Source organism: Dryas octopetala, chromosome 8 (assembly GCF_963921425.1).
Source record: "Dryas octopetala chromosome 8, drDryOcto1.1, whole genome shotgun sequence".
Classification (NCBI taxonomy): Eukaryota; Viridiplantae; Streptophyta; class Magnoliopsida; order Rosales; family Rosaceae; genus Dryas; species Dryas octopetala.
The window spans coordinates 9,979,338-10,003,566 of NC_141373.1; the positions used below are offsets into that span (position 1 = coordinate 9,979,338).

A 24,229-nucleotide genomic window follows, 5' to 3' on the forward strand; every position below is an offset into this window, starting at 1 on the left:
GACTTAAATAACCCAAATTTCTGTCTTGTTGCTTACTTGCTAAGTTACTGTTCAAACCTTATCATTAATGGTAGAGACTTGTGAATACAGAAGGAGCTCCATGCACCCACCTTCATCAAATTATTACCCATTCCTTAAAATAGGGTTTGTATGACGAAATCAAATTTGAGGAATCTTAAACCTATTCCTTGGAATAGAGTTTCCAATGTTTGAAAATGCTAAAAATGGAAATATTCTTATTAGGGTTTCAATGTAATTTACTTTAAAAAACATAAATATAAGGATATGACCGTCTTTTTGATTTATAATATAAGTTAAAACAAGAAAATGAGAATGAAAACCCACCCCTTTTCGTAGGAATGCAAAACCTTCATTTTGTGGGCTTTGGATGCTAATGGAAGCTAAGCCCAAAGTAATTTAATTTGATTATCTGACACAAACACAATTAATTCTAAATCCTAATGTCATGTCCATTTTTCTTTTCCTTTCATGAAATTTTCCAACCGAATTGAAAAAAAAAAAAAAAAAAAAAAAAAAAAAAAAAAAAAAACCTAATCAATTGAAAAAGACAAGGGGAATTTGGATTCAACTGCCAGATTATTGGAACTTGGTGATGTCAAGTTGATGGGGATGTTTAAGAATCTGACATGGTGTTCGAAGCTTGGAAGCAAAATAGCCAAAGACAACACAAACATAAACTCAAATCTAGTCCTAATACTAAATTTGATTTATGGGATAAAATATGTATGTGATTTCTTTCACATCAACCGACTTAAATTATTTTCTTTGTATAATTTACATAAGTAAAATTGCGTTCGGGAATAAGGTGATAGGCCACAAGCTGGTGGTGACTTGTAAAATTAAATTAATCATTACTATTATTGATGGAATTTTGGAGAAAGATGATACCATCAACATAATATTTTTGCTATTAATTTATTTCAACAAGTAAAGACTAAAGAGTATAACTACGTTCAGACATTAACCAAGCTAGACCTATCATTCCCTTTAATGGAAATCCTTTTCACACCTATACATACCCAAGCCTAACCCCATTATGTCCTCAAGCTCCATGCTCCCCAACATATAATAATTTACCCATATTAGCAAAATAAAAACCAAAAAACAAAAAATAAAAATACCCCTCATTCACATCATCTCACATCGTCTCAATCGTGCCAATCATCCAACATGTAAGATGATAACTGGTCAATTAATAACAATCCTAAAAGTTGATTGTATTTAGGCATTGAATCAAGTTTATGTCACTCAAACACATCCTCAATTGCAATGTCTCTGAAACACAAAAAAACAAAGTCTCACCTCCTTGGGAACATGACATTAGATATGAAAATTGATCAATAACTGAAAATATTGAAGACAAGTTGAATCAACCAATTCTCCCTGAACCATTAATTATATACAGTAACTCCTCATTGTACATCCCATATCGAGCAAAATTAATATCCTATCATATAATTGAAGAAAATGCTTTGCTGATTAACATGTAAAAAAAAGAATCAGCATACCCTATCATGTACTCTTTTCCTCTAATGTTATAGGAATCTCCAAATTTTCACTGCTCCTCTGAATCTTTAAAATTACTTTCTCCCCCACGTTATATTCATCCAATACACTGTTCAACTCTGCTTTGCTTTTAACCTGATATAAGATGCATAACATTAATACAAAGTTTCCTTTTTTTTCTTGCCAAAACATTGGTAGAAAATAATACTGCTTCTTGATGTCACATGAAAGTAACTTCATATAAAGGCTTAAGTTGTTGAACTCTGTATTTTATTTTATTTTATTTTTCATTTTTCATCTTTTTGAAATGGAAACTACGAGCAGACAGAGTCAAGTTAAATAACTCTTGTTATACAGGATTATGATCGGACTTACTTCATAGTAGTATACAATTAACTGATTTTGCATCTTGATAACAGAAGCATGTTATTTTATGCATGGAGAGGAAAGAATAAGAGTTTTGAGAAAGGAACAGCTCACAGGTTTGTTGTCAACTGCAACAATGATATCCCCAAGCATTATATTACCAGCAAATCCCCTTGTGGTTGGAAGTAGGCCAGCCTTTGCTGCAAGACTATTTCCAGGTACCTGCAGCATTATAAAGTCAATCAAATGATCAAGAAGCAAACTGTCCATGGGCGGATGTGACATATACTCATTTAGAGAATATTAAATGATCTCAAAATCCACAGGTGTATACCTGTAGAACAAGAGCTCCATATCGAACATTGAGTTGATTTGCAACCAGGTCTGGAGCAATATCCACATTCAAACCAGCTCGAATAACCTAACATGGATGAACCAGCAATAAACGAAGACACATATGGGCTTCTTTTGGTTAACAGTAAATACATAATCCAAATATTCCACTAAGTAGTGTGTTTGCTGGTGACCTATCAGCATAAAGACACAAAAATTTGTGCATTCGAAACAAAAGTGTAATAGTAAAATGCAAAGAACCACCAAGTGCATTAACTACAAGATGGATATTAAAAGAAAAGTCCGTTGCAGGGAAGGGTTGGCGCAGGTGTTAGATTGGATGTTGGTTTGTGAAAAAAGTAGTTAATAATGAGTGGGAACCATAAAATACTTGGTACTTATACTTACTTTGCCAAATTGGATCAACTGAGGTACGATTTTGAGTACAGTTGATGATGGGATGGCAAACCCTACACCAGCTGATGTCCCTATCAAACCATTTAAATTTGGAGGAAATCAGTTTGCAACTTCCATTTGAATTTTCTCAAATATCAAATTTGAATATATATCAGAGTCACTGTAATGGATTTCACTTTCATAATACAATAATTGCTTACCGTTCAGATAATAATACAAAGTGGTGATAGATAAATCTAAAAAAAACTTACCTGTCTGAGTAAATATTGCAGTATTAATCCCAATTAAATTTCCTTTGGAATCTAGCAGGGGCCCTCCACTGCCACAGTAGGAAAAAGGTAATGTTCAGGTGATGATGATCAAGTTTCAAAAAATATTTACTTCTCACTGATTAAAAGAATTACCTTCGACGTCTAAAAACTTCAAAATGAAATTGGCACTGGCTATGTGCTCCTTGATGTTAAAGAGGGAAAATGGGGAACTGTGAGCTTCTTAATTAAGATTTTCTTATTAGAATGAAATCACTAACCTGTTCCCAGGATTGATAGCTGCATCTGTTTGAATCCCACCACTAATTGTAACTCCAGTTTGACTAAAAATGTCTCGATTCAGTCCACTAATAACTCCAACAGTGAGGGTGTGATCAAAACCAAATGGGTTTCCAATTGCTAAACACTGCTGCCCAACTCTTAGAGAAGATGACTGCCCCACAACAATTGGCCTCAACAGATCTTCAGATGCGTCTACCTAGCAAGTTAGACATCTTAGTACCTAGCTATGGTAAACTAATAACTCACAAAAGAACAGCAAGCAGACTTAATTGAATTAACATATATCATTAAGCATACTCTCCTACAGCAAAAACTGGACAATAATGAAGCACAGTTTCTTTATAGAAAAATATTATCCAAGTACAAAAAGAAAAAAAAAAAAAAAAATACCTTCAAGACAGCAAGATCCTTTGCACGGTCAGCGCCAACTAGCTTACCCTCAAAATTCTTTTGTACCCTTTTAAAATTCAAGAAAAAGAGAAAAATAAATTTCTCCATTAAGTACTCTACTTAACAATAATGCACTGAAAATCTCACCCTTCCAGTGCTAGAATGTTAACTCGTGCAACAACCTGCCCAGGACCTGGATTCCTTGAGAGGGCATTGCCAATTACTGGAAGTAAAAGAGCACAACTGTTAATTTCAAATTTAAGTCCATTCAATAGTCTTAAGATGATCCACTATCATAAGTATAAATTCAATTATATCTTTGCACAGAATCCACACAGTAGAACAAGAAAATGTCAGTCTGAAAAGAAAACCTATAGATTATGAAGCCAAAATTTTTGTACCAAAAATACTTCAAGTTATAGGCTTGAAATGTAAAATTGCTAAAAGATGTATCGAATTGCTAGTGAAAAACCTTGTTGCAATTAATCCAACATGTAAAACAAGGGAAATCAAAGTAATATACCAGAAGGAGGGGTATCAGCAATTGCAGATAGGTATGAAAATTTACCAATGAATGTAAAGAATAATTTTCGGGTTAATACCAGAAATAACATCATTAATGGGGAGAATCATGCAAGATGTATTCATTTAATGTTTTGAGACCCACAACAATATTCTTTTATATCAACATGTGATTCTTCAAGTTCCTTCACCAGCTCCTACCATGATAATTTGTTACAATGTGCCCTTGTCCATCCCAGACTACTCCTGAACCATTTCCTTCAGGAACCTGCTGATACATATGTTAAACATTATTTGTAGTAACACCATATTTCACATTTATAAGTATGGCGTACTTTATAATACTTGGAGTATGCCACATGTGAAATGTGAAAAACAAAAAATCGAACAAAAAGTGAACCAAGTTGATATGTCTCCTTCCAAAAACTAGTGGGAACAAAATTAAAAATAACAACCACGCACCTCGACCACACCAGTTATATTAAGTTGAGGACGCAATGTCACATCAAAAATGTTAACAACAGAGTATGTCTTCTTCTCAAAGAGTTGCACAATTCTTTCCTATCAATGAGACACGTACCAACAATCCAGCCATAAAAATCAGGGAATGGAGCATGAAACAAATAAAAGAATGATTCCTCCTATAAAGGAATACAAACTATGAACCTCAGTGGGGAAGAGTGGCCCGGAAGGGAAAACCGGGGGAGTTACTTCTTCAAGAGTCACAGATGGATCCCCTAAAGCTTGAGCTGTAAATCCATATGCATCATCAAAGAAAGTTGACTATGGACCAGTTACCAGTCTACATTGCAGATGAGAATCTTGGCAAGCATAAAGTCCACAATTGCTTATTATGGCACCCAATGCATTAGCTACATTCATAAACTTTTTCACAAACTAAACATCTTATAAGAAATTCTCCACAAGCATGACAATTTAAAATGAAGACAAAGCTGAAAACTTGCGAACCTGATAAGTACCTTGAAGGATCATAAAACGAATACATGAATATACTCGCAAACATTGCCCGCCTTGTTGTGAAAGGAGTAGTCTCGCATACTAATGGATCGAAATCCTTGCTCAGTTCTTGAACACTCCTAAAAGGAACCATCAAACATCAGAGTTCCAACAAAATAGGGAAAACCCAGAAACTAAAATCATATGGCACAAGATAAAAATGTACATTTAGAAACACATGGGTGCACATGACAAGCAAAAAAACAAAATAACTAAAATTGAGACACGTATAAAATAATGAAAATAATTTTATTTACTGCTATTCACCTAGTAACATAAAGCACAAGATTTACCAGAATGCGTTTGCATGAGTAAATATAAAACCTTAGTTACACATGAACATACACGTATACAAAAAAAATGCTTGAATTTAAGAAAATGTAATGCTACAGAATCAGAGAAAGGGGAAAGGAACCTTTGAGTGGAAATGGGGAAGGGAGGAACGGCGTCGTCTTGGGAATTAGCACGGTGTGACTGAGAGTGAGAGCAGGCAGAGGATATGCCATCAAAGCAGAGCTGTCTTCGACCTATGAAGCGGGTCTTGGGAGTACCCAACCTCAATCTCAGTGCATGAGATTGCAGAGAACAGGTATTGGATGCTAACACTTGCATTTTTACTGAACCCAATATTCCAATAAGCAAAGAAAAAAGACAAACACAAAAACCTCTCTGTGTTTGTGAGACTTGGAACTTGGGAGATAAGGGTTGGTTGGGTTGTTGTTCACGATTCTCACTTGTATCACATGTTGCGATTACCATTCTACCCTCGGATTTTAAGTGTTCAATTTAACAGTGACAGTGCGTTTGGTTTGGCAGAAACGGACGCAGACAGGAAGTACCCGCGAAGTGCTAAAAATGGAAAGGTTACTTTTAGTATTTTATTTACAATTTTAATTGGTTTGTGAGAAAATAAATTAAAATACAAATGTAAAGGGAGTGTACTTTTTAGGAAAAAATTTATAAACATGACACATACTTTGATGGTTGTTTTATTTTAGAATATTAATTTTAATTCGTGTTAATAAAGGACACATATTTTTATTTTGTGTCAATTAAGGACCCTGTTTTATCTCAATTTTGACCCGATATTGGATCCATCAAAACTCCACCAAACCTAGCAAACTTATACTTAGTTTGAAGCTATGCATCTTCTCTTTACAACCAAATAAAGATCACTCAAATCGGACATCTACAACTTCAGATAATTGGCCCAAAACTAGGGTATCCGAAACTATTCAATCGGACTTTTGAGAAAAAATTTGGAAAATCGAATAGTTTCGGATACCCTACTTTAGGGCCAATTATCTGGAGTTGTAAAGATCCGATTTGGGTGATCTTTATATGGTTGTAAATAGGAGATGCATATCTTTAAACCTAGTATAATTTTTTTGAATTTGGTAGAGTTTTGATGGGTCTAACGTCGGGCCAAAGTTAAGATAAAAATTTAAAAAAAAAACATAGTCCTTAATTGACACAAAATAAAAATATATATCCTTTATTAGCTCAAAGCAAAATTAATGTCCTGAAATGAAACAATCATGAAAGTATGTGTTTTGTTTATAAATTTTTCTTTACTTTTTATATCAATCCTTTTTCATTTTTTTTTTTTTGTCAAATCAATTCTTCTGAGAGACACTTCCATGAGCCGTCTCACAATGAGGTGGGACCCACACAATGACATGGGACCCACACAATGACGTGGGACCCACAACAGGTGATACAAGTTGGGCCCACAACATGTGATCACAACATGGGCCGTCTTCTCTCATTGTGAAATTGGGCAATCTTCTTGGTTACATTTAGAGAGAATCAATCCATAATCGTAGCCTAATCATGACAACCCTCGAACTCAACTTTTTTTCACTTACAAATGAGATATCAAAGTTTATTAGCAGGACAAAACCCCAAAATCAATTCAATAGCACAAGGATTGGTATCCACAGACAGGATTAAAACTTCTGTATTTTACTTTCAGCTAGGTTGCGGACGAGCACAACCTAGCTGGGTTCATTGTAACAAACAAAGCCACCCATTTGGCAAATAAAACGAATGCCTCATTATGCACAAGGCAGACGAGCACAACCTAAATCTTTTCCAGATAAGATGACAATCAAAGAAATTATAACAAAACAAGTAATAAGCAATTGATTTGTCATTGAAATGAAATATCCCAAGTAATCAAGTAGCAAATAACAATAAAAGCATCCCAATCTAGCTCCCAAAGTCATTCATCAACACAACCTAAGTCAAAATCTTGCTCAAGCATATCTTATAATTCAAAACACTTTTGATTTATCACATTTAGGTCCTTGCAGCCTGCTTTTCCTTGGCCTTCTGGATCTTCAAAACCTTCTTCACAATCTTTTGTTCTTCCACCAAGAAGGCTCGAATAATCCTACATAAAATTGGAAAATAAATACTCAACGTCATGCCCTGATTACTATACACATGGAATATAAGAACAGCTGCAGGCCACAAATTATAACTATTTACCCCTAACATACCTCTCCCTAACAGCACCTCCAGACAACACACCACCATAGGCCCGGTTCACAGTCCTTCGGTTCCTAGGTAACCTAGACCTCTTGTATTCAGCAGGTCTCAAGTGGGGAATCTGCAAGGAAACCAAAATTGCTATCAGCCAATGATACAAGAAGAAAAAGAGTCCTAGGTTCATAAGAAAGGGGTCATTAAGCATAAGAACACAAGAATACTGTACGGCACATTAATTCTAAGCTTTCATAAGGAAATGTGTATTATATTACATAATATAGGAGCGTCAAGTGTGGTATAAGTAATAAATAATAACGTTTGGAATCAAAAGAAACGGAGGGAAGATAAGAGTGATGGAGAGGAATTTTCAAGTTTCAAGAATTAGATGAAAAATATAACTTATGTTGCCTAACTTAAATATTAAAACTATATATATATGCTCAGTTGCAGAAATACTCTCCATCCGTTTCCTCCCTATCCAAACAAGGATCAGAGATATTAGAAAACTCTTCTCTTCTCCTAACTAAAATTGTCAAACACACTGCAAGTCACTCATTCGGCTAAGCATATTGTTTGAACCAGAACATTCAGTTATGTATTAAAATCGACCCTGTTATTACCTATCACTGGACTTTGAAATACATGAAGATTACTGCCTACTCTCTTAAAATTAATAGATTGCATCTGTTCCCAAAGAAATTACTCACACTACAACACCATATACACAAAATCAAGGAAACAATGGAATCCAAAGTAGCACAAGACCTAGCGATCATCCATCACACAAATACAACAACAAATTCGTAAATTCACATTATGAACCTAACCCAATAGCTCAATGAAACATAAATACAGATATATCTTTTCATGGGCACACACACACAAATTGATCAAACGCAAGAAGGAACAAACATACCCCTTGGATTCTCTTGCCAGTAACAGGGCATTTGGGACCACTGGCTCTCTTCTTGGTGGTCTGATACACCAACTTCCCCCCTTATATTCAAAACCCATAACATCAAATCAGCCAAAGCAACCAAACGAATCTTCAAAAGCTAGCAAGCTCAAATGAATTTTGAACAGATTTCAGCCAAAAAAAGTCAATGCTGGGAAAAAAAGTATCATACCAGGGGTTTTGACGACGCGGTGCTGGTTCGATTTGGTGGCGTAGCTGTGACGCTTTCGGTATGTGAGCCGCTGCACCATTTTCGAGTGCTCGTTTGGCTCTGCTCGCTCTGTGGTGTGACGGACTGCAACAAAAGGGTTCGAATGAGCAGAAGAGAGAGTTTAAATAGGGTTTGAAGCAACGAAACCCTAGATCTAACGGCTGTAACGAGTGTTTAATATTTGACGGTGGGGATTTAGATGAAAATAAGTGTCAAGGGATATGCAAGAGAGAGTAGACGGTGAAAATATAAACTGCAGAGTGAATAGTTATTTGTAATTTAGATTAAATAATTTTTACCTTTTTTGTTTTGTGGTCTGAAATAATTTATTACTACGAGGAAATTACAGATTTAGTCCAATTATTTTATACTTCGTTCAATTTTGGTCTATAATTTTTTTTTAAGTTCTGTTTTAGTCCACTAATTGTTTCACTTGTTCAATAAAAATCCAGATTTGTTTTCTCAAATTTGGCATGTCTTTTACTCTATCAAATCTCACTCAAATTCAGCAAACATATACTTGTTTTAAAGTTATGCATTTCTTCTTTACAACCATATAAAGATCATTCAAATTAGAGTTCTAAAACTCAAGATAATTGACCCCAAATTTGGGTACCCGAAACTGCCAATTTTTCAAACTTCACACAATCTCAATTCTTTTAGATTCTAATACTCCAAATTTGTTTTTATGACTAAGAAATGATGAAATATAACTTATACTTCAATTATAATTAAAGAAAACACAACCTAAAAGATTTAAAGTCACAAATATGAACCTTTATTGAACAAATGAAACAATTAGTGGACCAAAACATAACTTAAAAAAGATCGTGGACCAAAATTGAACTAGGTATAAAATAAGTTGACCAATGTAATTTCCTCTTATTACTATTTTAACTTTTTTAAATAAGATTTCTTTTTTTAGTATTTTATTTTTATGTTAATAATTATAAACCCCCTAGTTAGAGATAAAATCTCTCATAACCTCCACCCAAAATCTGACTCTCTTATCACCCCCAATCTTACACTTAATATTTTCCTAAACCCCCTAGTCAACTAATACCCAGTCAACTTTGACTCCCCATATTTTAATTTTCCAGTTTTACCCCTTTTGTTTTATTTTCATTTTCAGCCAACTAATACTCTCTCTCTCTCTCTCTCTCTCTCTCTCTCTCTCTCTCTCTCTCTCTCTCTCTCTCTCTCTCTCTCTCCTATCTGTTGCCTCTCTCCCCTCTGCGTCTCTCTCTCTCTCCCCGCTGCTGTCGCCGGCGCGTGCGCCGCCGTCTGGCGACGGTTGCCGACAAGACCGGTCCCATCACACTCGCCTCTCCTTCCTCTTCCTCCCTATGCCCTCCACGTGCCGTGAAACTAAACGTCGACGCCAGATCTGCTCAAGTCTGATTGTCATCTCCGGCGGTGACTTCGCGATTCCGGCGACGTCGCAGCTGCTCTCCACTTCCAGAAGCTTCCTCTCGACGTGGTGAGTGTGATGGTAGTCTCCGATTCTCCAACTGACCACCGTGGACGACGAATCGACTCCGAGAAGGTCCGAGACTTACCGCTACCATTGCCGGCGATTCCGACGGCGGATTGAAGTGGTTCCGGTCTCATTCTTCTCCCCTCGACATTCTCTCTCTACTGGTATACAAATTTGTGTTCAATTGCCTCGAATTTCAAAAGCCCTAATTTGAAAACCCCAACCTCCGCTGCTGCCACTCTCGGAATTCGGCGGCTCCGACCACCCATGGTTAAGATTTTGGTATGAAAATGCTCATCTCTCTGAGTTCTTTATGTTTGTTAAATCAATTCTTTGATTTAGATAATGAGATTGAAATTCTTGTGAATCTGATTTATAAGTATATTTGTGAACTGATTTGTAAGTATGTTTGTAAACTATTTGTGAAATGTTGTGAAATCTGATTGTGAAATTGATTCACAAACATTTTTGAAATGTACAGTTTGCGAAATTGATTTTGTGAATCAATTTGTGAAATTCTTGAAATTAAACAGTTTCAGTTCGTGAAATTGTTTCACGAATTGAAACTGTTTAATCAATAAATTAAGTAAATTTGTATATACTTATAAATCAATTTGTGAAATTCAGTTTCACCCCAAATTCAGTTCTAGCTTAATTATGTTAATCGGATAGAAATGTGGGTTTTTTAATTGATTTATAAGTATATACAAATTTACTTAATTTATTGATTAAACAGTTTCAGTTCGTGAAACAGTTTCAGTTCTTGAAACAGTTTCAGTTCTTGAAACAGTTTCAGTTCGTGAAATATGAGTTTTAAATGAACTTTGAATGAAATTATGGTTCTGAAATATGATGAATCAAATTTGCAGGTAGAAACAGATCGAGGCAGTGGCGACTGTCGTGTACTCGTCGCGCGTGAGGTGATCGGACGACGTTGTATTGTTGGCTACTCCTCTCATCTCAATGACTTGTTGTATTGTTGGTTTTTTTTTGATAAGGTTGCTGTGTTCTTTTTAGTGAAACGGAATTCAGTAAAGGTGTAACTGTTTTAGTGAAGTGTAATTGTTTTAGTAAATGTGTAATTGTTTTTTAATTAAGGTGTAATTGCATTTTAGTCGAGGTGTAATTGTTTTATCACTTAATTCAGTTTCAGTAAGTGAATTCATAACTGAATTCTTCAATTTAGTGTAACTGAATTTTTGAAATTCAGTTTCAGTGTAATTGAATTCTTGAAATTCAGTTTCAGTGTAACTGAATTTTTGAAATTCAGTTTCAGTGTAACTGAATTTTTGAAATTCAGTTTTAGTGTAATGAAATTCAATTTCAATGTTTGATTTTAGTTTTAGTGAAATATTCAGTTTTAGCAAAAACTTTAATTCCAAAAAAAAAAAAAAAAACAGTTTCACCAAAATACAGTTACAGTGACGTCAGCATGCGTCAGCGCGCGTCAGCATGCGTCAGAAGGGTAATTTAGGATTATAAGTTTTAGGGGGTTTTGAAAGAGTTTATAGATGGGTGGGGGTTTAGACAAATTTTTTTGGTGAGTAGGGTGTTTAAAATTAGGCACTATTTATTTTTTAGACTTAAGTCATTTTGTTTCACAAATGGTATTTTAAGTGAATTCAATTTTTGTGAAGCATGTTACAACATTCAAACTCTCATACTAACTTAGCTTTCTTTTCTATTGCAGGTATAAATATATTTTTACACCAAAAGTATATTTAAGAATATAAAAACAGATAACCAAAGAAAAAATTACAGTACATGATACATAAGTTCATTTTACACCTCCTAATGTTAAATTAATCCACCTAATAGTTTGAATGTCGAAAATATCCAATCAATGATAAATAAGCATACATTTAAAAAGGAGCCGCTGAGATTGACAAAAAAAAGAGGTGTTGAATAAATAGAAAATTAGAATTAAATACCAAATATCAATAGTTTTTCAGCAAAACAGCAAGAATAATTTTTTTTAGTTTAGGTACTAACCTAAAGCAAGACATTTTAGATTAGGTCACAAATCAGTTTGCTATATAATTGTGATTGTCGAACAGTCACAGTTGTGACTGTTTTAATTTCATAAAAATTTAAAATTTATAAGAATTTAATGCTTTTGATTTAGATTTGGGGGATGAAGTTCTATAACCCAGAGATTAAACATTAAAGTTTAAACCTTGCAAATATTGAAAAAACAAAAAAAATCAATAAAAAAGTTATGACTGTTAGATAGTCACGGCTCGGTACAACCATATTTTTTAAAGTTGGTACCTAAACTGAAATTTAGTATCTAAAGTAAAATGATATAAACGTTTTGGTAGTTAAAATGAAAAAAAAAAACATTACAATTTGGTACCTAAAGTCAACAGACCTAATACCAAATCCTAATAATTTTTTAGAATAGCATGAAGACCATATAATATTTCAATTTGACTATCAAATTTAAATGTAATTTTTTAGATTAGGTCACAAAAATATTGGCCCCTTTGTTTTGGGCGTTTCTATTTGACATTTTTGTCCTTGAGACTTTTATATTGTCTTGGAAGTTGGCTAATGTAGTCTAATTATATTTGTGAGCATAAAATTACAACGTTGCCCTTAATTTAGTTTAAGGTATAAAAATGTGATGTATGGTATAGAAATGGGGTGTAGAGTATATAAATGAGGTTTAATATTTAAAATTAAGGTTCCAGAGCTTATGGCTTAGAGTTTAGGGGTTCTATCCAAAACCCGTGAACTAAATCCTAAGCTGTTTTACTGCATGGCAGTCAAAAACAAACCTAATACTTTTTTTATTGTAGTGTCATGTGATGTAATATTTGTGAATTATAGTACCTTAGTAGGCGTAAGTGTAAAAAACTCGGGGATTGGGTTATTTTTTCTAATTTAATTAAATTATTTAAAAGGGCAAAATTGGAATCATAAAATACCAATTTTTATTGATGGACACATGTCACTAAAATGGATAGGAGACAGAGAAGTCACATGGAATTTGGTGACAGCAGATTTGAACTCTCTTAATATCATTGCATTAATTCCAGGAACCCACACACACTTGTTGTATCAGAAATTAATGCTAGCTAGAAGACTAGAACTGAACCTAAAATACTCAGTCGCTAGCTTAATTTGTATATATAATAAAATGATTGGGAAATAAGTTCAAATGAGTGAATAAAATAGTCTAATTCTCCATATATTAGAAAACGTAGTTCGCCTTTAATTTCAAAAATATAATTATCAGACAATAGCATGCATGTAAATAAGGAGTAACATTTCGTTTTTTGGATGTATGAAAATGTTAACACATACCCATCAAGATTTTGCCGAAATAATCAAAATAAACCAAAATAATCGAAATAACCCAATAATTTATTTACCCCTCACTTTGAATGCCCGTAACTTTTAAACCGTAACTTCAATCGATGTATGGTTTGCGTTTACGGCTCGTGTGCTCGAGACCTGTCCAACGAGTCCAAGTTCGAAACCAAAAGACCAATAAACAAAAAGTCAACTTTGAGTCAAACCTAATTTAAAATAATAATCTATAATTTATTACAAAACCTTTTATTTTTCAAATAAATCCCCAAAATGTTTTTAAATAAAAACAAATAATGGGAAAAACATGTAAAAATTTTCCCAACTCCTAAATAAAATTAAGGGATATATAATTGAAAAAAATTTTGGGACCCCACAAAGAGGTAATAGGAGTTTTCTACGACAACAAGAGGATTCGGTATCCACCATTTTTTGCTCTATGGGGTTAAGAAGTGATAATTACAATTATGGGAAAAACCCTCCAATATTCTACGTACCCATCACATCTGCCTTACTCGGTTAAGTCTGATAGTAATCCATGGGCACAACAAGAGGCAAACTCTTCAAATGAGTATAACTATGGGCAAATTCAACCACAACAGATTCCTGATCCATATGGTTGGCATGTCGACAATTACATGCAAAATTATGCTGGAGAAGTATCTTGGGGTGATTATTCTTCGCAGTACACTTACTCTGGACATGATAATACTGAAGCCTGCGGACATTTTGAACCTCCTAAAAACTCTATGTGGTATTGAATACTTATTTAATTCATGATTTAATATTTTAGTATAAATAAATTTGAGGTTTTAGTTATGTAATTATTAATTAGTGAACTATTTTTTTGACAATATTTGCCTCCAACGCGCATTATATTTATCTTATATCACATGAAACCTACTATATAATTTGGTTTCTTCAATGTTTTTTATCAATGTAGTAGATAATATGTTAAATAAACATATGTTCTTTCAAATTTTCTTATTTTGATAGCAATTTTCATCGTTTTTGTCTAATTTTTGTCGAAATCGAAATTTCAGTCAAAATTTCCATCGAATTTTCTCGAAACCGAAATTTTACTCCTTCATGTAACTATTAGTCACTGACACACATGTACATGAAAAAAAGACAATTAATTACATTAATATGACCAATTTTTTTTAATCAATTGGCATTCATGAGATTTGAATTCATGACTTCTTCCAAACAATAAAGATATTGGGTGCTATATATCTTCTAAACCAAATGGTCATTTGTATATTAATATGACAGTTACATAACTTTATATTATAAGTTAACTTGTGAAATTGTCACGCTTAAACTCGGGCCTAGATGATTTGGACACGTGGTAGCTGTTTTGGCTCAAAAATGAGATTTCTTGTGCCACGTGGGCAACGAGATTAGGGCATGCCACCGCCTTTTAAGGGCGGAAAGAAACCAGGGGGAAGCCTCGGTCAGGACGCATGGGCCGTGGTTTGTATCAGGCGATTGTGGGTCGAGGCTCAGTATCAAATCTCGTCCAAGGCTATTTTCTTTCCTAGATAGCCTATAGGACTTCACTCAAATTGTGTGAAGATGGACCCGATGTGTAAACTCAAAGGTAGTTGATATTGGTATCAACTCAGATTGCCTCAAGTAAAAACAAATAACTTTAAAGTGAAAAACAAGAGAAATATGGTGTGGGTGAGGTTGGTAGCTAATGGTAGTCCTTGCCACAAATCTGACCATATCCTTGTCCCGATCATACCATTTCTAAGTAAATAGACTCTTGAAAATAAGCGCAATGACTAAAAGAGCTGATAAAGAGGAAATATGGTTAGGACATAACTAACTATTTTTTATAACTCTTAAGGCCATGATACTAGCCACATGTTATTTTTACCCATTTGGTATTGCTGTTTGTTTTTTAGTTTGATAATGTGCTATAGATATGTGTATCTTAATAAAATATGAGTTTATTATTTTTAAAGTTAATGATTATAAAACCCAAATTTGGGCTCTTAATACCTTTAAGACCCAGGTCATTTTTTGGTTTTTGAAGAAGGCCCAGTTTATACCAAACCGGTCCTCTCTTCCGTCTCCATCATTCTCTGTCTGTCACTCCGTCTCTCTGCCTCTCCCTTTCTCATTTCTCTCATTTCTCTCATTTATCTCTCCTCACCCTCATCTCTCTCTTCTGTATAGGACCTTCGTAGGTGGCGACTTGAAGAAGAAGATCGACGGCTTGAGAACCATTGCGAGAAGATGAGCCACTGTGAGAACAGTTTGAGAACCACCAGTGCCGACTGTCATCTCCGGTGATCTGCAATTTCTGGCGACACCAAGGTGTCGAACCACCACTAGTCGATTCCTCTCGTCAATCTGAACTCTATGGTGCCATTCTCTCACCTCCACGACCTCTGTAGGAGGCGACTCAAAGAAGAAGATCGACAGCTTGCCGCCATCAACTTGTTTTCCGACGACGGTGCGACTGTTGCTGACCACCAGAATATTCCTTGCGTTGAGAGGAGTCTGATGGTGTGGTTAGATCGTTCATTCGACCACTAGTTGCAGCAAATCGAAGCTTGGAAGTCAGCGCCTTCTCTCCCTGTTTTCCGACGAGGCCGATGGCGGCTCCGGCCGATTTTGGTATGTACTCTCTCCCCTTGACATCTTCTACTTGTTAGTGTAATTGATTTGAGTTTGATTGTTGGTAACTGTAAAATTTCTAATTTGAAACCCTAGGCTACCTTAAATAATTCTCCAAATCCTATTCCTATCATGACAACTATCCTTTTTTTCTGGAAATATCAACCATTACAAACAAATTTCAGCAAAAACACTTAAGCTTTACACACAGAAAACCAATAGTACAAATATTGACTATGAAACATTTTCACAAGCATTTTCGAGGTGACTGTCATCACACCTACTAGGCCTGTGTATACAATGAGTATGCTTTGAAGAGCCAATATGATACAAGCATACACCTCCAGGTGATATATTAAGATTGTTATGTTGGATTGATATGACAAACTGAGATGTTGCTAATAAAAATATAGTTGTGCAATCGTTATCAGAGCATGAGTTTGTTGAGTGCTGCTAATTATTATTAGGTGATAATGGATTTGTGTTGCAAACCACCATATGGTAGATGTCGGATTATTTTGGGTTTAGTTGTAATTAATTGAAGTTGATAATGGTATAGAACATGGAAAGGTTTAATTCCAGTAGATTACAGTATCTCATCCTTTGGCCCTTGTTTGCATTATCTTCTAGTTAGGTATCACAATATGATGGCAATTTCTCACATGATCATGCATATTTTGAATCCAGTTATTATTTTAATCAAGTTATCCATTGACCATGAAAAATTAGATTATTGTGCCTCTGCCTGAACCAAAAGCAAGAAGAGCCATGTTTGAGCAACCAGGTAGCTCTCTCTACATATTTTTTGCGCATTCACACACACTTGTTTTAATGTGCTTGCATTTATCAGTCTTGCTCTTGCTGAGTACTTAACTTTCTATTTTTCTTTCGACAGAAATGCCATGTTAAGAACAAGGATATCCGGAAGTTTCAAGTTATTTTTCTTTTTCAACGGAATTGTGATTCTGTTTTAGTTTGTTGTAATTGTGTCATAAGTTTATAATTCATTTAGTTATTTATGCTTTCACAGTGATTGTATTAAGTTTAAATTATATTATCTAATTTATTGTTATTGTTATTATCAAACAATAACAATACTTGATTGCCACTGTTGTGCAGTAGCAATAGGTGATTGCTACTGTCGGACAGTAGCAATAGGTGATTGCTAGCAATATGTGATTGTTACTGCCGGGCAGTAGTAATATGTGATTGTTATTAGCAGTAGGTGATTATTACTGTCAGGCAGTAGCAATATGTGATTATTACTGTCAGACAGTAGCAATAGGTGATTGTTACTATTCGATAATAACAATTATATTTATTATTAAAACATAAAAGATTACTGTGTGACAGTAGCAATCAAGTGATTGTTACTGTGTGACAGTAGCAATCAGGTGATTGTTACTCTCTGAATTTTGTAATTTTCTATGGTTTGAATTTTGGTGATTGTTATTGTATGACGATAACAAGATATATTAGTTATCTTCAACAGGTGATTGTTACTGTAAGACAGTATCAATTTCTGATTGTTACTGCCAGACAGTAGCAATAAGTGATTGTTATTATCAAACAATGATAATAATTGATTGCCACTGCCCGACAGTAGCAATAGATGATTGTTACTATTCGATAGTAACAATTATATTTACTATTAAAACGTAAAAGATTATGGATGCCTCATCTTGATTTTTTGTATTTTATATTGGTTATTATTTAACATGTTTTATGACATGAAAATACATAAATTATTATTTGTTTTTTTTGGGTAGTTTATGTACCAATTGGTACTGAAATGGAAAAAAAAAAAAAAGGGAAAAATGGCATTTTAAAAACACTGTAGCGCGCTACAGTAACGGCGTCACTGTAGCGCTGTTACTGTAGCACCATTTTTTAAAAAGTGGGCCGCTACAGTATTTTACTGTAGCGCTTGGACCGGATGAATAGTAAATTTTAAAAAATGGACTTTAAAAAAAAAAACCCTTATTTTTATTAGCGTGGGTGATATAAAAGATTTTTTCTTTTTCTTGACATGTGATAATAAAATAAAGTTTTGCCTAAAAATTTTTCAAAAAACACAGAAAAAAAGAAACATGTATGTGATTCACACTTACTCAGATTTCATACATACTGAGTGCTAAATAAAATCATAGATTTATTACAACAAGCAAACCAATCTTTTTAGGTACAATAATTAAGCAAACCAACAAGAAACACAGCCTAATACACATAAATAAGAAATCATCCAACACTTGTTACATCCAACAAAAGGAATATCCCCCCGCCTTTTGGCCTTGAAACAGATGATTCTTAAGCTAAGCAGCTTACCCAGATCGAGTTGGCATTCATTAACTCTTGAAGGATATCCCCCCTCCTTTCACCTTACGAAGGCGAGGACAGCGTGATAAAATTTTTTCATCATCTATCTTCACGCCAACTGTACCCACACCCCATATTGACAAGGATCGTAGGTGGTTAAATGTGGTTGGTGGTTGGAAGATTTCCATGAACTTATTGAGCATACTGCGCTCAGGTATTTGTATTACCAATTTCCTGAGATTGGTGAGCGTGGTCAGATCTTTCACATCGGCTTTGTCGGTAGGAAAGTTTATTAGGGTCTGCAGGTCATTCAGATTTGCAAATTTCAACTTCTTGGTCTTAGATCCACAATCATATGGAAGACACAGATGCCTCAATTTCTTCATCTTCCAAATCACATTCGGAATTCGCTTTCCCAGAGTGAAAGTACTTAAATCTAGGGCCAATAAAAATCTCAAGTTGCCTATAGATGAGGATAGCACCCCTTCCTGAACAGAACTTAAAGTCAAAACCCTTAAATGGATCAAATTTGCTATTCTTTTCGGTATTTTGAATCCATCAACTTTTTCAAGATCTAAGACTCTAAGAAACTTGAACCTCTCGACCATGGATTCAATTAGGTCCTGATTTATAACACTATATCGGTCTATTGGGAAGCCTAATGCAGACCTAATTGGAGGACATTCTTCGCTTCCCAAAGGGATAGACCCGCTGAAATTATTGAGATAAATTGAAACTCTGCGAATTTTACCTGCTGATGTTGGCCTGTTTATCATTGTAGAAGAAAAGAAGTCCGTCTCTCTGTTGCTGTTGCAAAGTTGTACGATTTGGAAGAAATTAGTCTCTTTGGCCTTTGATGACCAACATAGTTCTCGCAGAAGATCATGCATATATGCGAAAACTTTTAATCCTTCCGCCTGAACTTCTTTTCTCCACTTGCACCAAATACCTTTCTGTTAACTCTGTCAAGTAGCGATATGCAACGTCCTCTAATGTCTCTTCCTTCTCTCCTTCACTTGACGATATGATGGCTTCTGCCACCCACAGATTGATTATTCTTCGCATCCGTATCTCAAAATCCTCCGGGAACTGGCCTAAGTAAAGAAAGCATGGTTTCAAATAGTATGGCAAATCATCATAACTTAGAGCCAACACCTCAAAAAACCCCAGCTGTTTTTCTTTGTGGCCTTTGACTATTTTCAGGTGTGATTTGATATTTTCATGGACCATATTCCATTCATCAATGGTATGTTTTGTTGCCAAAATACCTCCAAGCACAACAATGGCCAGTGGCAGACCCCCACAATGTGGTACCATTTCTCGCCCAAGCTTTTCCATGCTTTTGACACTTATAAAAGCTTGGTTAGAACTAGTAGCCGCCCTTCTGTTTGCTGATTCATCTGAGCCATATATGCACAACAAAAGTTAGACTATAAACACAAATTAATGGTACATATATATGGATATATCCCATAGTAAATAACACTTTAATTACGATCGACAATATATGTTATTGGACATGATACACATAATTTGATGATGGACATTGTATAAATCATTGAAATTTCCTACTTTTGGTTGGATTTGGGTGGGAAGTGAAAGGAATAATTATCCCACTAATCTCCAAATTTTGTTACCATTTTTATGGAGCTACTACCTATTAATCTACCATTGTAGAAATAATTAATGAGAAAGTATATATAGATTGTCACCATTGTAAGATTCGTTTGGGTCTAAAGTGGGAAAGTATAATTATTAATCCCACATTTTCCTCTTTTGGTTGGATTTGGAGTGGAATAGGAATAATTATCCCACTAATCTTTCAATTTGGTTACCATTTTTATGGAGCTACCTATTAGTCAACAATTGTACAAATTAATGGGTCCTAAGGCAACCTTTTCCTCTACCATTATTTTTTAAAATAATTGGCGACTCCAAAATATGTGAATTGTCACTAACTTTAATTTAGTTTCAATTTAAGGTGACTTTGGCCATATTTCTTGTAGTGACACAAGTCGAAGAGATACGAAATAAAGCTTTCATTTGGATCTTAATTCAATTAGAATTTTCACTGCAAATTGTAATATTTTACTTTAGACTTACTATCGATCAATTTCTTCCTTCGAAAATCTTGAAATACTTAAGCCAATATGAAAAAAATTAATATGTCATCCAAGTAAAGATCAAGCACTTGTGTAAAGCACCTAATTTCACTAGATCCTGCATGTATATAAGATAAAACTAAATTCATAAAATTAATCATTATATAGGAGATCGAGAAGTTAGGTATTACCTGCATCGTCTAGTACTCTTCCAAAAACTGCAATCTTGTGGAATAGTTCCCAGCTTTCTTCATCGTTTAGACAGGATGGTTCATAGAGGAAACCTCTCGGATCTGCACGAAAAGCTACATCTTTGTTGCGAGATGTGAATAGGATTTTGGTTTGTGTGTCCTCGTGAGGTGGAAAGCCAGCACTTAGCAATGACCACGCATCACCATCCCACATGTCATCCAGAATCAACAAGCATCTCTTATTTTTCAGTACCTCAAAAAGCTCCTTAGCTATCTCATTATCTTTCTTCTTTAAACTCTCTTTTCTCTTCGCTTCATCAACCAAGATAACTTTAAACAGAATTTGCTCCCAAATGTCTCTTGTTTGCCATTGTTGAGATACACACACCCACACAAAGAAGTGAAAATATTCCCTAACTTCCTCATGATGGTAAACCTTCCGAGCAAGCGTGGTTTTTCCCAATCCACCCATACCACATATCGAAACAACTCGACTGTGGTTTCCTTGTTTCAGAAGTTGTGCCACTAGTGTGTTGGCATCTTCCTCTAACCCAACAACATTACGGTCGACGACATGAGAATAGGTGTGTCGTAATTTTCTCTTCACAACCTTGTAAGAAGAGCTTGGGCCCTCTCCTTCCTCCAACCTCTTTATGCCATATGAGTCCATATGCCCCGTCAACTCAGAGATGCGGCTCTTAATCTTCCCAATCTTTGACCCAACCTCATAGAGCGTTTTTACTGTTTTCCCACACTTAGAAAACCTTATGAAGAAATTACTGATTCCATGTAATTTGCTCCTGGATCCAATTTTGAGGTCAAATGTGTCGATGATATCATCTGCATCATAAGCAAGATCTCTGATTTCTGCAACCCACTGCTGTACAGTTGCATCTCCTCCTTGCCTTGAATCTGCATCTCTTAGGAAGCACCGCATCCGCTGTAGCTCTCGCTGCAATTGCCCAACTTTGTCACGGACTCCATTCAAGAATTGGGCTTCGTGTATGACCAAACCACCAAGCCTTTCCAGAAGAAAACAGACAACGATCTCAGCCATTTCACTTCGCTCAAAGGATAGTACCTACTGTCTCACTGTTTAACAATTTTTAAAAGGCTAGGTGCGGTGTAAATATTGTTTAAAGGACACAAGTCAATTGTGTTAAACCATGAGTACCTAGAACTCATAATTTCTCTAGTACAAGCTGGTGGTGTAGGACTCATGCACGTTGATTGACTTCTCTTTAATTCATTCATCTTCTTTTTATATTTTTGTTTTGGCACCACCAGTTGTATAGAAAGCTGAGGTAACTTTTTTTGTGGACTGAATGATCAAACAAAGTCTTTGTGGACATTCTTTCCACAAAGACTTTACTCACGTTGATTGGACTTCTCTTTGAGAACAAACAAATTGGCTGTGGGAGCTTTCTATACAACTGGTGGTGCCAGTTGGGTTTCATTATATTATCAACCAAAACATATATAAACAGAGAAAAAAACTTAGCTATCCCGGGGACGGACTCAGAGAGAGAGAGAGAGAGAGAGAGAGAGAGAGAGAGAGAGAGAGAGAGAGAGAGAGGGGAGGATGGGGACATGCAAGTCCTTCTCATAAACAGAAGATGTTCGTACACCATTGGGATCCATCTAAAATCCCAACCTCCATGGCTTCCAAATCATACAACCCACTCTATAACATGTATGAAAATTTTAAATTTTTCGTACTTGGAAAAAGAGAGACCCAAAAAGAAGATGGAGAAACAGCAGAGAATAATGGGAAACAAAATTTTTTTAGAAATATAAAAACTTGAAAAAAGTCTGAAACTGGGCTTTGTTTCACTGATGGTATAAGTGGCTTTCACAACCTAATTCTCAAATTGTTTTTTTTCTATGATTATCAGATCGAGTTGGATGTTGCCATATTTGTGGGCGGCCCACTTCCTTTGTCGGTAGGAGGAAACCAAGCAATTATAAGTGATGAAGATCAGCCCACGATTTCCCATTTAAACCCAATTTAAATGATGAAAAAAAAAAATCGATGCTAATTAAAAATTTAAAATCAAGATATGAAGAAACAGTACGTTAATTATCAAGTTTAATTAGATGAATAAAATGGGAACCTAGCTCCAACAAGATAATACCCCTTTTGATTATTCACCTAATACATAAGAAATCTAAGAGGAAACAATCAAACAAAAAAAAAAAAAGATTTGAGAGAATAAGAGGCGTTGGCCGATCTTGAACAGAAAAAGCATGGGTTTCAGTTTGAGTTTGAGTTTGAGTCTTTGATCCATCAGAGAAAATTCAATTTTGGACACTTGAAGTTTGAGAAGATTCAACGTTGGAGACTGAGGGTTGGAGAACATTTAATGTTGTAGTTGGAGAACAATATTTTACGATGCAGATTGTGTATAGTTGGAGAAATTTACAATTTACCAATGTAAAATTCTATAAAATAAAAATTAAATTAAATTCATTGGATTTTGAATTGGGTAAGATGGTCTTTCACAAAAAAATTATATTAATTTGATTTAGAAATAAATAGTGATGTGTATAATTATTAATTAAAAAGATAAATAATGATGTGTAACATTTAACTTTCCCATATAAGATTACGACATATGATATTGTGCCCTAATGCAGCACAAATTTTTTTTCTGATATGTATCAGGCTCTTTCTATTGAGGTATACCTCAACTTATTTATGTTGAGGTATACCCTATTGGGGCCCACACGAGTCGTTTTGTGTCGATCCGAACCGTTCATTTTTTACATCTCCATTGATAAATCATCCTTACAAAAAATTAGCCAAATCGGAAATCATTTGCCTATCTAACTTTGATCAAATAAATGGACGAACCAAATATTTTCGATGAAACCGTCCATTTCTTTTATCAAAGTTAGATAGGCAAATGATTTCCGATTTGAATAATTTTTTACAAGAATGATCTATTAATGAAGATGTAAAAAATGAACGGTTCGGATCGACACAAAAAGACTCGTGTGGGTCCCAACAAGGTCATACCTCAACATAAATAAGTTGAGGTATACCTCAATAGAAAGAACCTGGATATGTATATATAGAGAGAGATAGAGATAGAGAGAGAGAGAGATAATAATAGCTATCAATGAGCAAAAATGCCAATTATTAATTCTACCAAACGAATCCCTCCATTAAAAGTCCGTTGACTTTAGTTACCAAACTTCAATGTTATTTGACAAACATTGAAGTAACCTACCGAGATGCTGAGATGTAAACTCTGTCGGGGATAGATGTGCAATGCAAAGTGTCAATTAACATGCATATACAAGTTTAATTATTAACCCCATTTTTGAAATATGTCAATTATTGACTTGATTTAAATTGTTTTATTTGTAATAATTCAAATGAATAACATAAGTTAATAGCTATATATTTTTT

The 24,229-nt window shown here is 34.8% G+C and overlaps 4 protein-coding genes across 4 annotated transcripts; all 4 read right to left on the bottom strand.

Annotated features, from left to right (window-relative positions):
- Positions 1-1,386: 1,386 nt before the first annotated feature.
- DEG8 (Trypsin family protein with PDZ domain-containing protein) lies at positions 1,387-5,840 on the bottom strand. Its single transcript, XM_086253827.1, has 13 exons — positions 5,539-5,840; positions 5,076-5,203; positions 4,773-4,855; positions 4,569-4,667; positions 4,308-4,374; positions 3,732-3,807; positions 3,585-3,651; positions 3,173-3,390; positions 2,895-2,962; positions 2,635-2,714; positions 2,228-2,314; positions 2,008-2,115; positions 1,387-1,662 (listed from the first exon to the last, which is right to left on the bottom strand). Exons 1-13 carry the CDS (start codon positions 5,733-5,735, stop codon positions 1,534-1,536), a joined length of 1,407 nt encoding a protein of 468 aa, XP_086109953.1. The 5' UTR covers positions 5,736-5,840; the 3' UTR covers positions 1,387-1,533.
- A 1,417-nt stretch (positions 5,841-7,257) lies between these two features.
- Positions 7,258-8,897, bottom strand: LOC147277046 (large ribosomal subunit protein eL34-like). The gene is made up of 4 exons (XM_086253511.1): positions 8,744-8,897; positions 8,533-8,612; positions 7,628-7,737; positions 7,258-7,518 (listed from the first exon to the last, which is right to left on the bottom strand). The coding sequence occupies exons 1-4, from the start codon at positions 8,820-8,822 to the stop codon at positions 7,425-7,427; spliced, it is 363 nt and encodes a 120-aa protein (XP_086109637.1). The 5' UTR covers positions 8,823-8,897; the 3' UTR covers positions 7,258-7,424.
- A 9,425-nt stretch (positions 8,898-18,322) lies between these two features.
- LOC147277047 (putative disease resistance protein At1g50180) lies at positions 18,323-22,051 on the bottom strand. The gene is made up of 2 exons (XM_086254314.1): positions 20,815-22,051; positions 18,323-19,921 (listed from the first exon to the last, which is right to left on the bottom strand). The coding sequence occupies exons 1-2, from the start codon at positions 21,869-21,871 to the stop codon at positions 19,404-19,406; spliced, it is 1,575 nt and encodes a 524-aa protein (XP_086110440.1). The 5' UTR covers positions 21,872-22,051; the 3' UTR covers positions 18,323-19,403.
- LOC147277048 (putative disease resistance protein At1g58400) lies at positions 18,551-19,297 on the bottom strand. The gene has a single exon (XM_086255595.1). It carries the CDS (start codon positions 19,295-19,297, stop codon positions 18,551-18,553), a length of 747 nt encoding a protein of 248 aa, XP_086111721.1.
- Positions 22,052-24,229: the final 2,178 nt, after the last annotated feature.